The sequence below is a fragment of the Sturnira hondurensis genome, unplaced genomic scaffold (assembly GCF_014824575.4).
Source record: "Sturnira hondurensis isolate 20B ecotype Veracruz unplaced genomic scaffold, ASM1482457v3 Scaffold0002640, whole genome shotgun sequence".
Lineage (NCBI taxonomy): Eukaryota > Metazoa > Chordata > Mammalia > Chiroptera > Phyllostomidae > Sturnira > Sturnira hondurensis.
Genome location: NW_028075271.1, coordinates 2421445 through 2436974, shown reverse-complemented (window position 1 = coordinate 2436974; position 15530 = coordinate 2421445). Strand labels below are relative to the sequence as shown.

At 51.2% G+C, this 15530-nt stretch overlaps 1 protein-coding gene across 3 annotated transcripts in view; it reads right to left on the bottom strand.

The window, feature by feature from the left end:
• DOP1B (DOP1 leucine zipper like protein B) overlaps positions 1-9844 on the bottom strand; it is an 84088-nt gene extending 74244 nt beyond the window's left edge. For all 3 annotated transcript variants that reach the window (XR_005065681.1, XM_037040614.1, XM_037040615.1), the window contains exons 1-2: positions 9681-9844; positions 4778-4942 (exon numbers count right to left, since the gene is read on the bottom strand). Coding sequence is in view for 2 of the 3 variants with exons in the window: in XM_037040614.1 (XP_036896509.1) it covers positions 4778-4915 (138 nt within the window). In the remaining variant the exon portion in view is untranslated. The remainder of the gene's footprint in view (positions 1-4777; positions 4943-9680) is intronic.
• Positions 9845-15530: the final 5686 nt, after the last annotated feature.

Sequence of the window (15530 nt, the reverse complement as noted above, 5' to 3'; positions counted from 1 at the left end):
CCTGTGCACCCTCCAGGACCCTGTGGGTCTCTCCAAGAAACTCTCTGTGAGCCTGGGAGCTTCTCTCAGCACCTCGACCCCGAAAGTTTTTCCAGTTGGTGCTTTTAGGCTTTAATTCCTGTCGCTGGGGCCCTAGCCTGTGTGGTCTGTCTCACTCCTCGCTCCTTTGCCTGGTTTATCTGTGCGTGAATGTGTGACCACGGTCAGCCAGCTGCCTTGTGCCCCCACTGGGTCCGCCTGTTGCCACCCCATGCCTGGGATCTGCCAACCACTGCCTGCATACCTGGGTCGGTCTGGCCACCTTTTCCTGCACGACCCCACTCCGCCAGCCGCCTCCTCCGCCCCTCTTACCGGTCTGGCTGAATGGTTTGTTGTTGTCGGACTTCCCTACAGTTCAATTTTCTGTGTTTTGGTTGCATTTTTGCTACTAAAACTTTGTTGTCTTTAAACTTGGTTGTGCGAGGAGGCACAGTGTTTCCACCTATGCCTCCATCTTGGCCGGAAGTGCGGGAGAAAGCATCTTGATGTAACCTTTGTAGCCTACACTATTGTTTCCATTTGCATTGTAAAGGTAGTTTAGTAGTTCATCACTAACTACTTGTGGACTTTCTGTATAGCTGCCCGAGTCCAAGACACCTAACCGTCATCAAAGCCTTAAAAAATTATTCATTCACCTTGACGCCCACCAGGTGGCCTTGAACACAGAGGCGGTCCTCAGCACTGATGGAGGCTTTCTCCCTCTAGCAGCTTCTCAAACCTCCTTGGCCCATACCCAGGGGCTCTTGTCACGCCTTCCTGGCAGCTCAAGGGCTTCCCTTCCCTCCCAGCACAAAACCCGTGATGGGCCCTGGCTACCTCCCCTCCCTCGTGTCCTGTCACCTGTCTGCCCAGCCACGCCCTCCCCCACTGTACCTTGGACGTGAGCCCACACCCCAGATGGTCTCCCAGCCAGCTCGCCGGCTCGCCAGCTTGCACGCTGCCTCCGGCCCTCGGCTCAAATGTCGCGTCATCGGAGAGCCCTCTCTGTCTCAGCAGCACCCGTCCTCCTTCCTCTCGACCCCACTTCCCTGGTTTACTCCTTCCCCCAGCAGTCGGCACCTGACATCGTACCTTTTTGTGTCCTGTCTCCTGCCCCCAAGCCTCGCCCTCCTTCAGAGGGGGAACTCGGTGTTCACTGCTGCAGCCACAGCACCCAGGCATTCCTGTCTCAGCTCTGCCACCGTGTCACTTTGCTAGGCCTGCTGTCATGGAGCGCCGCCCAGCAAGCAGGACAACCAGAATGTGCTGTCTCAGAGTCTGGAGGCCACACGTCCAAGATCACAGTGGGGGCAGGGCTGGTTCCTCCTGAGGCCGCGAGGGAGGGTCTGCTCCCGGCAGCTCCTCCAGCTTCGGGCGGTCAGCTGTCTCTGGTTCCTCGATTCATAATTGCATCACCCAATCTCTGCATCCTCCTCACGTGGTGCCCTCCCCACATGCATGTCCGAGTCCGGGCTTCTCCTTTTCACAAGGACACCAATCACACTGGCTCAGGAGCCATCCTAAGTGACCTCATTTTAACGTGGTCAACTTGGCAAAGACCCGACCTCTGGATAAGGTCCTGTTGGAGGGGCAGGCGGGTAGGACTTCAACCTTTTTATTTATTTATATTTTGCATATAAATCAACCCATAAAAATCACAGCCATATGACATTGGGCCAAGTTTAACGTTCAGAGGTGAAATGGGGCCAATAACGGCACCTACCTCACGTGGATAAAGAACCCGGTGTCCTGACAGCGAAGAGGCGCACCCTGTCCCCATCCATGAGCCACGCAGTCCCTGACATGAAGTAAGCTCATGGGCTGGGCTCTGCAGGCAGGCAGGCGACGACCTCCCGTGCCACCTGCTGGCTATGACCACCTACCAGGTGCTCAGTCTAAGGCCAGTCTCGAGATGGGTGGGGCGGGCGCCACAGCAGGGCATGTCAAGTCCTGAGCACACAGTGCTCTCTGTGAATGCCGCCCTCACGGGCAGGGCTGAGGTAGGGGCCATGTCACCCTCATCCCACCAATGTCGTGCAAATTCTTCAAGGGGGCTGCTCCCAGTCACAGCTGTTGGCAACACCAGGACAGAAGGCTCGAGTCAACAGGACACTGGAGGGGGGGAATACACGGAATCCAGTACCAGTTACAGCAAAAGGTTGTCTTTTTAAACGTTTATCCACCACAACTCCTATCCAACGGCGTCCACGCACCTACCAGGCGCCCCGCACGAACCTGTCCCCACCTGACATCTGGTCTCCAGCCCTCCCTCGGGGCCATACCTCCGGCCTCCTGAAATCCTGGGTGAAAACCTGGGAGTTGAACTTGACTCCTCTTTTTGTCACACCTCACACCTGATCCATAAGCAAACCCTCTCACCAACAGTGAAGTGTAAGGCTACAACACGTATTTGGAGCCCATACCCTTCCCCAGGGTATGGGGAACCTGAACGCCCCCTCTCTGCCCTCCAGTCCCCTCCTGCTGCTACTCCAGGGGAGCAGCTCGAAAAGCTTCTATCTGGGTGGAAGGGAAGCCGGGCCAGGCTCCTCTGCTTGGCTCGCCCTGGGGCTCCCCACGGACTGGGTGGCCACTGTCAGGCCCTGGTTTTCAAGGACCCACAAGATCGCGAGCCTCTCTCGCCTCTGTGGCCCCATCTCCTGGGCTCTCCCCACTCTTCACCTGCTTCGTGACCTCACTGGCCTCTGACACACCAGACCCTCTGAACCTGGTCATGTGGCACCCTCTCAGCAAGGCCTTCCCTGATGACCCCCTTTAGTATCGCACTGTCCCCCTAGTGTTTGCTGTCCCCTCCCTTCTTCTCTGTTCCCACAATGCTCACCGAGCTAGGACCCCAGCTTCCCCTGGTCCCCTCCCGAATGTGGGCAGTGGCTTGGTGATTTTGTTCTCTGCTGTTCCCTGATATGTGGAATGGCACTGGCCTGTTGGAAGCGCTCAAATAGCTATTGAATGGATGGATGGATGGATGGTCAGTGCTTTAAACTCCTTACGGAAGGGCCACCACCGACTTGATAACCTGCATTTGAATTCCATTCCCAGGGCTGTGCCCCAAAGAAGTGAGGGCAGGTGTCCAGACAAGAACTTGTACACAAATGTTCACAGAAGTACTAAACAGCCCAGAGGTGTAAACGCAGAGGTCACCAGATGAATGGGTAAACCACCGAGGCTCGTCCTTACAATGGAAAATCATTCAGCCATTAAAAGGAATGAAGTCTCGATACAACTCACAACGTGGATGAACCCTGCAAACACGCTAAGTGAAGGAAGTCGGACACAAAAGGCCACCTGTTGCGTGAGTCTGCTTACACAGAAATGTCCACAGACACAGAAGGTGCATCAGTGGCGGCCAGGGGCTGGGCAGGGGAGGGGTGGGGGGGGGGCTTCCTTAGGGATGGTGAAGATGTCCGGGAACTAGGTAGTGGTATTCCACAACGTGGTGAATGCACTAAACTCTGCTTGACGATACACTCTAGGTGCTTAAATGGTAAATTTTACGTTGGGTGAATGTTACCTCAACATAAAAGTAATGCGCACAGGCCCTCCCAAAATGAGTGTGCTATTTCCAGGAGAGCCACGCACTAAGACAGGGCAACATCCGGAAGAACCTGACTTTGCCTAGATCCCACTCCAGTGCTTCTCCCTTCCCCGCAGCCCCACCCGCAGGCATGACAGGGAGGGCGTCTCAGCCCGCGGATTCCCGAGTCAGAGCTCCACAACCAGACTCCAGGCTCCTGTTTGCTCCTTTCTGACTTCTGTCCATCCAGCCAGCACCCAAGCCATCACCTCCGCAGGTTACAAATACACTTTGAGAGACACCACGCAGTTCCCGGCCACTGCCTACACGTAATGCCTGAGTCTCCGCGCTGTGCCTGAGAGCCCCCGGGCGTGTGCAGAGTCATGGTCAGCCTGCTGGCCTCCTTCCCTCCCTGCCCTATTCCGTGAAGAGGTAAATGCAGAAGTTCTTTCTCTTTAGCAAGGTTGTTACAGTGCCCCACATTTATGACCCGGGCCTGGAGAGCGGCAGAGTAGGGCTGGCATCCCTCCAACTCCCACGTAGCACCGGGGCTCCACAGTCAGGTGCCCTGGCCAAGAGTCCCGGCCAGACAGCCACAGAGCAGGCGCATCCTGGAGCCCAGGTACCTGCCTACGGCCACAGCGGCCGCCTGAGTGCTTAGCCATCACTGTGCCCTCCCCCTTCTGAGCGGGATGGAAAAACACAACGGTCTCCCCTCCAGAACACAAGGTCGAGCTGCAGGTGACCAGTGTTGATCTTCCTAGACCTGACCCCTTGCCCGTCCGAACACACGCAGTTTCTGGGCTGATTTCAAGATTTATTTCATCCTTTATTCTTCCAGGAGTTGCCAAGGAATAGTAAAATGGTAAAAAAAAAAATAGACCAAAGAAGAAAAACACATTAAATCCTAGGCAGTACATAAAGAACAATTCATCTTTGAATAACTGATTAGACAGTCTTATTGTCGAGAAAGACTGTTCAGCTATTCTCCTTATATACCCACATTGTTATTCTGTGCGCAGGGAAAAATCTGGGAGGAGGTGTGTAGACTGATAGGTTAATAGTAGGTAACTCTAGGTGACAGAATCGTGGGTGTTTTTTCTTACCTGTATTTTCTAATTATTATACTTACCATGTGGTATAATAATAAGACAATGCCTTACAAAAACCAGGACAGCAGCTGTGTCCCCGCCCCCCATGCCATCCAAACACGCCCCGCCCACATACCTTGTTGAGCTTGCCCAGGGAGGAGATCAGATCTGCCCATTCACTGGAGGACTCAAAATTTCTTAAAGCCTTTTCGATCACCGAAGAGTAATTTTTGTATCTGTAGTCATTTAACAGTTCCTGTTCTTCCGGATCCATCTTACATTCTCGCAGCAGAGAAAGTGCCTAAAAGCGAATCGAAGGTCAACCCATGAGGCAGCTATTCGAGGACGTAAACTGTGCCCAGCCCAGCGTTGGATGACGCCCGTCCATCTGCAAACACCACCACGCACAAACTCCCCGGGCGGGCGATCCAATGCAAATATTTAGCAAGGCTTCCAGGCCAGGCACTATGGTATGTAAAAGACAAACAGATCTGGGCCTCTTGGGTTCTGAGAGGCAAGGGATGGAGCAGGCTGAAGCAAACACGCAAGGGTTCCACCTCATCGACAAAATTCCTTCTAGGAGCGAACCTCACAAAGCGGCTGACTAACTACACATTGTTGCCCATTGGTAACTGTGAATGCAGAGGGCCCCTCCCACTGCGGGGCGTTAATAAAACCCAAGGAAACAGCCTGTTTGGTCCAACCCTCTAGGGCTAGACTAGAATAAAGGACTGGAAATAATCTAGAAGACAACCTGGTGGGGAAACAAAGTTAGAAAACACAAGGACGTAAGAGTGTGGTGTGCGCAGCGAGTTCAGTTACTAAACTCCAACCACCCACCGCGCCCCGCACAACAGGTGCTGCGGTGACAGCTTTGGGCCAGAGTGTAGGGTCTGGATGCAAGCTGTTCACACCAGGACCCGAGGAACCATCGTTTTATTCTTCTCGCCTTTGTACATTCTTCTGACAGATTCTTTTACCTCTTCCCGTGGCTAGCGCATTCATTATACATGAACCCTGGCAGCTGTTACAAAGCCCAAGATGTAGGCGGTCTAATCCCAACCCCCAAAACAGCCACTTCCCTTCACTTTGATCCCCACGTGACAAAAGGGGACACAGGCCAGGCAATACTGCAGGAGCCTGACTGTGAAGACATCCATCATTTAGCCCCCGGGATGTACACAATACACAGGCATGCTTATGTCAAGTTCTGTTTTTGTCCCTTCGTTCTAAAAATCGGTGATAATAGTTAATGCTGATGGTGAAGTGTTCTGTGCTTACAACTCCGGAAACGCGTAAGTCCCAGAGGACACCCTCCCCCAGTCTCCAGCACGCAGTCCAGCCCCAGAGGGTGAGCAGGTTTGTGCATGTATTTGTTCTACAGGCTTACACGTCCAGAATCCTGTAAGGTTCTAGGACACCTTCGATGCATACTTTTTGAAAAAAAAATCCTATAAAAATGTGAAAGTCAGCCAATTGGTCTATTCCAACAATTACAACTCTGAAAAATACTCCACAAGGTGTAGAAATGTCGGCATTCCAGACACCAAGCCCTGGGTCCTCATTTTCTCCCTCTTTATGCTCAGGGATCTCCCCATTCCTATCACTTACAAATACCATCCTCATGCTAACAACCCATGGATTTGCAACACCTGCCCAAACTTCCCCCTCTGATGTCCGGGTTCCTGCAAATGTCTACTTGACCCCTCTGCCTGGATGGGGTACAGGTGTCCCAAACTTAGTGCACCCCAAACTAGACTCTCGGTGTACCTCAACCAGAGGTGGTCGAGCCACACTCCTTTCCTGGCCACAATGAAGGAGCGTATCTCCTGATCGGCAAAGAGAAGGAACCAAGTACCAGTTCCAGCTGCAGGACGGATGAACTGGAATACGCACACTTGGTAGAAGAAGCCAGTCCCAAAGGCCACGTCGGACTCTGTTTGTATTAAGTGCCCAGAACAGCTGAATCTACAGGGATGGCAAGTGGAGGAGTGATTGCCAAAGGCGGGGAGTGGGAACAGGGAGTAACCGCAAATAGAAACCGGGGATCTTTTTAGGGAGATGGAAACGCGCTAAAACTGGCTTATGGCAATGGTTGTACGACTCCGCAAACTCAATAAAAATCACCGACTCATGTACTCGAATGAATGTTACGGTCTGTAAATTACACCTCAGTTAGGCTATTTAAAAAAAAAAAAAACACAAAAAACCCTTACTCTTGATTCCATCTGATCAACACGCTCCTTCTCCAGTCTTCCTTCCCTCAGAAAGTGGCTCCGTCACCCACATCATTCTGGACTCTTCCTTCTCTTCACTGGTCACACTCCACCCAAGTCCGGCTGGCTCTTCTCCCGAAGCACCTGTGGCCTCACTTGCGCTCCATGTCCCAGCCACCCTGTGCACAGCATCTTTCTCCTGCGAGCCTGCACAGGCCCCCCCCATTCTATCACATCTCCTTCACTCTGGCCCTCCCCAGCGCACCTGGCACAGCGCTCCACGAAGCCTCTTCTTGTGCATTAAAACACATACCCTGGCCAGGTAGCTCAGTTGGTTCGAGCATCATCTGATCCACCAAGGTTGCTGGTTCAATCTCCCGTCAGGGCACATACAAGTATGGACCAATGAATGCATCAGTAAGTGGAACAACAAATCAGTATTTTTCTCTCCCTTCCTTCTCTAAAATCAGTAAATTAAAAAAACAAAAAAAATCCCCACCATGTATAAACTCGCCATTAAGTTTACAATGAATCCTAACCCCTCCCCGATTCACCCCATGGCCTACAAGGCTCCACCTACCTCTTGGAGGCACTCTGCTTGTCCTAAGACTGACTCATCTGCCACAGAGCCTTTGCACACTCAGGGCCTCTCAGCAAAAACACAGTGTGCTATGCATGCCCACCTACACCATTCCCTATTCATTCTCAGGAAGGCCTGCACCCTTTTCTGAAATAGCCTTCATACTTTGGTAAACAGAGGTGGTCATTTATTTTGTCAAGTAAGAAGTCAGTACATCCAAATATGTAGTCCATAGCTTTTTTTTCCCAGGAAACTTTCAGGTGTGAAATCCCAGCATCTCGGAACCACTGCGATTTCTCAGCATAGTCTCTCTGTTCTCCATTTTAAGTGTCTAAAACTGGGAAAGGAAAGATGAAAGAAACTGGGTTCCCCTCTCAGTTCAGAGTCCAATGAAAGAGGAAATAACTAAATATGTAATTTCAGTTTAATGTGGCACACACAGGGACAGAGGATGAGCTGAAGTGACAGAGTGACGCTGGTAAGAGGCAGGTCCAGAAGAAGTCCGTGGAGGATCAGTGGAGCCCACAGGTGTGGGCTGCTACTTGGCAGGAAAGAGCTGGGTCACCAGGAATGTGTTTGTTTGGGAGGAGGGTGGCAAAGGGGCATCACCACTCACGGTAAGGAAGGTGTCGGCCAGGTGAGAGCAGTAACTGGAACAGTCGATGTTATGCTTGGCTAGGTGAAGGAAGTACTATTCAGTGTCACTGACAGCACAGTAAGAAGTTCGAAAATGGTCGCTCAAGCAAGCTCCTTTATTTCAACATACGAGGCAGTCACTACCATGCTGTTAAGGAAGTTTCCTGGCAGACTTGCGAAATCCATCATTTACGCATGCATTTACCTCAAGCAGCACATGCGTCCTGTGAGAAGGGTCTCACTGGCCCCCAGGTGAGGAGGCTGGGAATCAGGCCCTCGAGAACGCCGCCCAAGTCACACCACGGCAGCAGCCGGCAGACTCAGGGCCGTGGCGCAGGCCGGAGCACATCCCCACACGGCCTGCACTACATCACGCTCAGCTCTTTCGACATGGATTTTGCAATCGACCCTGAACACCTTTTCTGTGCAAGACTCAGTAGCTCAGAAAGACTGATGGGAGTTCTACCACCTACGAACAGTTCAAGACACAGAAGAGCCCTCCCTTAAACAAGTGTCGTCTGCCCAGGTATATCCGTCTGGAAATCTAAAATGTCAGCAGAAAATCTCTCACCTTACCCATTCTTAATTTCTTACAAAAACAAGTTCAAGGGAAAAATCAACGGCCAGGTCCAAAGGAAACTCATTATAAAAATGCTGATATGAAGGAACATTTCTGAGTTAGATAAAAAGGAAAACAGTGAAAAATGACAGCCACCCTCCAGCAAGCACAAACCCATATCAGCAGATAAAGACTCCTGACCAACAGTGAACACTCCTCTGCAATTGGTTAATTGGTTTAGCCAACTCTGGGGCACATATTTTGAATTTGGTCTTTCACAGTGATAATTCAATTGTGGTAAATTTAAAGACACTAATGGGAGCAGGCTGGGGGCGGATGGGGGGCCTCCATTTCCTTACCAAAAAAAATCCTACAAAGGTTTTCCTAAATGTAGGGCAGCTGTCCCAGGCTAGGGAAACACCTGCTAAAGGGCCACCCACGCCAGCCACAGCAGGCAATCCTGCAAGACGCAAAGGCCAGGCAGGAAGAGCGCGCACTGCAGCTCAGATCCCTTTTTCTGGGGACAGTCTGGGAGACTTTGGGGTCTTCCCTTAACAAGAAAGCCCTCGTTTTATAAAGGTTTCGGTTCCTAGCCCTCCTCTCCAAATAGGACCGCACAGCAAACAAAGACTCAGCTTCTCTCCGTCAGAAGGCAGAGATGAGGGACCGAATGGCCCTGACCCACCTGACCTCCACCTGCCAAACTAGAGGTCGCACCAGACTAGCAAGGGCGTGGCCGCACTTCCCGCACCTCCGGGAGCCGGGGGAACCAGCAGGCGACCCCGCCCAGCGTCCAGGGCTGCCCCTCGAAGGTCCCGGACCCGAGTCCACTCCCATGCGCGGCCTCGCTGGAGCCACCCCACACTGCAGCAGTGCGGACCTGGGTCGCACTCCGAGAACCACCTACACTCCGAGACCGCCTCTACGGTGCCGCCGGAACCCTGCGCAGCCCGGGGAGGACGCCCGCGCCGCCTCGCCTCTCGCGGGCCCGTGGGAGACGCCCGGGTGCCTGGCTCCACCAGCGGCGGAGGACGTGGGTCCGACTTACCCACAGCTGCGGTGGCCTTTCTCGGAGGCCGCGCCCACGGGCGCCGCAGAGGAGCCGGCCTGTTGGGCAGGAAGAGCCAGTGGCTGCTGCGGCTCAGCTGGGAGCCGGGACAGCGGAGGAAGCTCCGTACCCGAGCCCGTGGGCCAAGGCGCCAAGGGGAGGGGCAGGACCGGGATGTAGAGCCTCCGGGTGCGGGGGTGGAGCCGAGATGGGCCCTCTGTGCTTGGGGAGGGGCTAAGACGGGCTCTAAGAGGGCGGGGCCAGGGGGCGTGCCCTTGGTGTGCAGGGATTGGGCAAAAGAAAGACCTCGGTTTGTTCGGCAGAACCACAGGCCTATCTTGTACGTCTGGGGAGGGGTCGGGAGGCCGGTCCCTGACCCAGGGGCGGGTCAGGAGGCGGTACCTTGGCTTGCGCAGGGGCCGGTAGGCGGGTTCTCAGTGTGAGTTGGCGGGTCCTTCGAGCGGACCGTGGGGCTCGCTCCTGCAGCTTCCTGGCGGATAGGGGGCGTCTCAATCAGCCAGGACTGCCAGCTTGCGCCCTCGCCACAGGACTGTCCCGGCTCGCACAGGTGGGCGGGGTGGCTCCGCCTCTCATCTGGAACTCTCTGGACACACCCAAAGAATGGGAATCTCAGTGGATCGGCCTGCCCCGAGGAGGGGCTTTGGAGTTACAGACTGGAGAACCGTGGGACTCAAGAACGGTGGGGCCGAGGGCACCTGGCTCACCCCGTCCTTCCCATCACCCAAACGCTCAGAGAGGAGGCAGACCACAGAGGCTTGGGGGCTCTGGTTAAGGTGCCTCGTCACTACAGGCCACAGCCTTCCGACCCTTGGCATCAGAGGAGGTGAAGGAATTAATTCCTGAAGTGCGCTTGGTTGAGTGCACTCTGGCTCAGAGAGGGGCCCTCAGTAAACCCTGTCATTTTCACAAGCCTTCAGACGTAGCCGGTTCAGGCCCACCCACCTGGCCCGACAGCTGCAGGGCAGAGGCACCTTGAGGGGTGGGCGTCGGCGGCGGAGTTCACCTGAGTGCCCCCGTTGCATCAGCTGGGGCGCCAGCCAACCAAAGCCGTGCCAGCTGTTGATTGAAGTTGTAGCTTCTGTGGAGGAGGCCTCCAGTCCTTTAACCCCTCGAGTTCCATTAGGACTTCCCAGCTCTAGTCTGGGGCTCCAGAAGTCTGGGGCAAGGCAGTCATGAAAGCATTTGGGGGGTGGGGTGGGGGTGGGAGGACTAGGAACGTTATACATCGTACAGAACATTTCATTCCCAAGGGGATCTACCACCTCACCCAGATCACCTGGAATATTTTAATAGTTTGGGATGCTGGGTCTCTGGCCTAGCCATCTCCATCTCCATTTGGCATAAACCAAGTGCTCCAGATGTAAGTCCTTTAACGGTCAATTTTGGAAATGGTCTTAAAGGAGAAGCAGAGAAAAACTGAAGGCTTGAGCATTTGTCAAGAAAAAAAACATTTCATGACACCTGCTCCCCTAATGAAGATCTGATAAACTTTGTCTTACAAAAACAGGGTTGGCAAATGATGGGATTTTGCAAATCCCAGCCACACTCCATGCTGCACTGAACTGATAAGGAATGAAAGAACTGCTTATACTCACCATTGAAAGAGAGAACCAGTCTGTGTTGAAACCACCACGTACAACTTTGTCCTAATACAGTTATGTAATACAATATACATGCCTTGTATTTATGTTGCCTATCTCCAAAGAACTCCAAGTGTGTGGGAAGTTCACTTAAATTACCAAATTTTTCAGACTGTAAGACACATTGGACCAGAAGACACACCTAGGTTTTAGAGGAGGAAAATAGGAAAAAAATTTTTGAAGCAAAAAATGTGGTAAAATATTTAATAACATAAATAACATAGGCCACCGCCCCCCCGCCTCCAGTGAGCCAGGTAAGTTACCTTCACACTATAAGACACGCACTCCTCTTCCTCCCAATTTTTTTTGGGGGGGGAGAAAAGTACATCTTATAGTCCAAAAAATACGGTAGCTTTGATAAATTCAAGTAGTAGTTATACTCAGATTTTCAATTGTGTGGGAGGTCGGCACTCCTAACTCCCTGTTGTTCAAGCTCAACTATATATTAAACCCTTAAAATAGTAACTTTATTTATAACTAGGATTGACAGTCAATGTACAGCATTAAGATCTAAAAGTTTATTCCTATAAGAAATCTGTTTTGGCCCTGGCTGGTGTAGCTCAGTGGATTGAGCATGGGCCTGCGAACCAGACGATCGCGGTTCGATTCCCAGTCAGGGCACATGCTTGGGTTGCAGGCCAGTTTCCGGCAGGGGCCAGTTCCCTGCAGGGGATGCACGAGAAGCAACCATACATTGATGTTTCCTTCCTCTCTCCTTCCCTTCCCCTCTAAAGATAAATAAATAAAATATTAAAAAAAAAAAGAAATCTGTTTTGGGGGTCAAGTTGTCTTGTCACACTTAAAAGTCTCCTTAGCTATGTTCATCTGTTTAAGACATGTAAATAGAGCAAGTTCCTTGCATAGTAATCCTCAAACTACTCAGGGCATTTCAGATTTAATTTAAATCAGAACCTCAATTCTTACCTCTCCAACCATTGAGAAGGCATTATAAACCAGAGACAACAAAGACGACATGTTCTGGCTCAGGCTGGCTCTGCTGTTAGAAGGACTGGCCAGGTAAACACCTTCTGAGCATCTGTACGCAGATATGGGTGACCTTTTAAGCCTGTGTCTCCTATAAACTTGGCTCTAACCCACCCATTTAGGTAGAAGTCCTGTGTCGTTCTGCATTTGACGCTGTGCCCACTTGTGGTTGACTCGCAGAGACAACTAAACCTTTGTCAGGCATGGCGTTATCATCGGCCTCATCGTTTCCACACGACATCACAGCTCAGGTGTGTGGTCTGTCACAAACCTTGCCGCCGTTCAGTAGGTGAGGAAGAAGGCCAAGGCCAGGCCTCAGGCTGATACCGTGGGAGGGCTCACCACACACGTGTCAACCTAGAAAAGTGTATCAGAGAGAAGCTGATGTGGACAGGGTCGCTGGCCCCTAAACAATACATCTTATGGGATAACCCATTTAAAATATACCACTTTGAGACTACTCGGGGCCAGCGAACAGGCAAGGGCACCGTGGCAGGACGATGGAGGCGTAGGTGGAAACACTGTGCCTCCTCGCACATCTAAGTTTAAAGACAACGAACTTTTAGTAACAAAAACACAGCCAAAACACAGAAAATTGAACTGTACAGAAGTCCGACAACAACGAACCACTCAGCCAGACCATGTCACAACCCAGCCCTGGTGAACACCTAGGGCTCCGCCCCTCAAACATAACAGGTGCAAACAGACTAAACATTATGACTCAAGAACAGCTCAAAGCCTCAGAGCCTATAATTCTAAGCAACCAAGAAATAGCCAACCTATCAGATGCACAGTTTAAAATACTGGTGATCAGGATGCTCACAGAACTGGTTGATTTTAGTCACAAATTAGAGGAACATATGAAGGCTAAATTGATTGAAATGAAGGGAAATGCACAGGAAACCAATAGTGATGGAAAGGAAACTGGGACTCAAATCGAGGGAGTGGACCAGAAGGAAGAAAGAAACAACCAAACGGAAAAGAAGGAAGAAACAAGAATTCAAAGAAATGAGGAGAGGCTTAGGAACCTCCAGGACATCTTTAAATGTTCCAACATCTGAATTATAGGGGTACCAGAAGGAGGAAAGAAACAGCCATGAGTGGACAACTTATTTGAACAAATAATAAAGGAGAACTTCCCCAATCTGGCAAAGGAAATAGACTTCCAGGAAATCCAGGAAGCACAGCTAGTCCCAAAGAAGTTGGACCCAAGAAGGAACACACCAAGGCACATCATAATTACATTAGCCAAGATTAAAATGAAGGAGAGAATTCTAGAAGCAGCAAGAGATAAGGGGACAGTCACCTACAAAGGAGTTCCCATCAGTCTGTCAGTGGATTTCTCAAAAGAGACCTTACAGGCAAGAAGGGGCTGGAAAGAAGTACTCCAAGTCATGAAATCCAAGGACCTACATCCAAGATTGCTCTATCCAGCAAAGCTTTCATTTAGAATGGAAGGGCAGAGAAAGTGCTTCTCAGATAAGGTCAAATTCAAGGAGTTCATCATCACCAAGCCCTTATTATATGAAATGTTAAAGTACTTATCTAAGAAAAAGAAGATAAACAATATGAACAGTGAAAGGACAGCAAACTCACAGTTATCAACAAACACACCTACAACAAAAGCAAACTAAGAGGACAGCTAGATCGGGAATGGAACCATAGAAATGGAGATCACATGGAGGGTTAGCAACAGGGGAGTGGGAGGAGAAGAAGGGGGGAGAAGGTACATAGAAGTAGCATAGATGGTAGGTAGCATAGAAGGTACATAGGTAAGTAGCATAGATGGTAGGTAGAAAATAGACAGGGGGAGGGCAGGAATACTATGGGAAATACAGAATCTAAAGAACTTAGGAACATGGACATGAAGGAAAGGGGGGAATGGTGGGGGAGAGGTGTGCAGGGTGGAGGGGAGTGAAGGGGGGAATGGGACAACTGTAATGGCATAATCAATAAAACATATTTAAAAAAAATAGCCCTGGCTGGTGTAGCTCAGTGGATTGAGCATGGGCCTGTGAAGCAAAGGGTCACCGGTTAGATTCCCAGTCAGGGCACGTGCCTGGGTTGCAGGCCAGGTCCCCAGTGGGAGGCTAGTGAGAGGCAACCTCACATTGATGTTTCTCTCCCACTCTTTCCCCTTCCCTTTCCCTCTCTCCAAAAATAAATTAAAAATATTTTTTAAAAATAAAATAAAATATATCACTTTTAAACCATATTTTAATCATCTACTTTATAGGAAAATTCACATGGAGGCTAATTTGGGGATCTAGTGACCACATGGCTTGCAAATTGCTCACATTCAACGTTATCACCTTCCTTCATTTCTACACCAGGGGAGCTGCCCGTCGTCTCTAGACTCACGATGGTGCACTGCATGCGACCAGTGCTAGGTGCCAAGAAAAGCCAGGGGTCCTGGCGCTAAGGCAGACCCTGGCACATTCCCCAACCTCGCCAAGCCTTCACTCCCTTTTCTGAAACATGACAGTAAGACCTACCTTACATAGAACAACGTCAAGAAAGCCTCGGTATGCCATGGGCTCTCAATTCACGATTCTTTTCCTAGCCTAACTTATTTTTCATTATTGCATACCATGAAATGCTTTCCACGTACTTCTGTTAGACCCCTTTGGTTGCAAGACCAAGAACCCAGGTCAAACCAGCTAAAAAGGGACATTTCCTTGAAGGGTACAGAGCATCGTGGAGCATGTCTTAGAGCCAGGGGTTTCAGGAATGGTCTGAGGCCAGGGAAGAGGTGCCACTATGGGCAGGGGCCCGTCTCTTTTTGGGCCACTCTGGAACCGCTGCTTCTGAGAGTCCGTTGGCTCCTCCTCCAGCAACACCTGTGTCCCTCTGCTCCTTGGGCCATGTGGGTGGGGCGGGCCACTCCCAGCCACTGCTCTGAGCTTCCCCTGGTCCATGTCAGGGGACCCCGGGGCTGGTGCAGTCAGCTGAGGCTAGCAGGGCAAAGTCACCTTGCAGCTGCTGCCCCTGCAAACTTGGGGAGAAGCAGGGCGTACAGGACAGGAGGTCATTCTCGGGAAGAGGGTGCTGGGCAGACTGTCCAATAAGGGCCTCTGTGACTTTTTCACAAAAATGAGAAATGCCATTCTGGTGAGCAGTTTACAATGGAGAGTTTTCTGAGTGGGCTACAGGCTGACCCCCAAATGTCAACGTGAGATTTGGCTGGAGACAAAACAAAAAATGT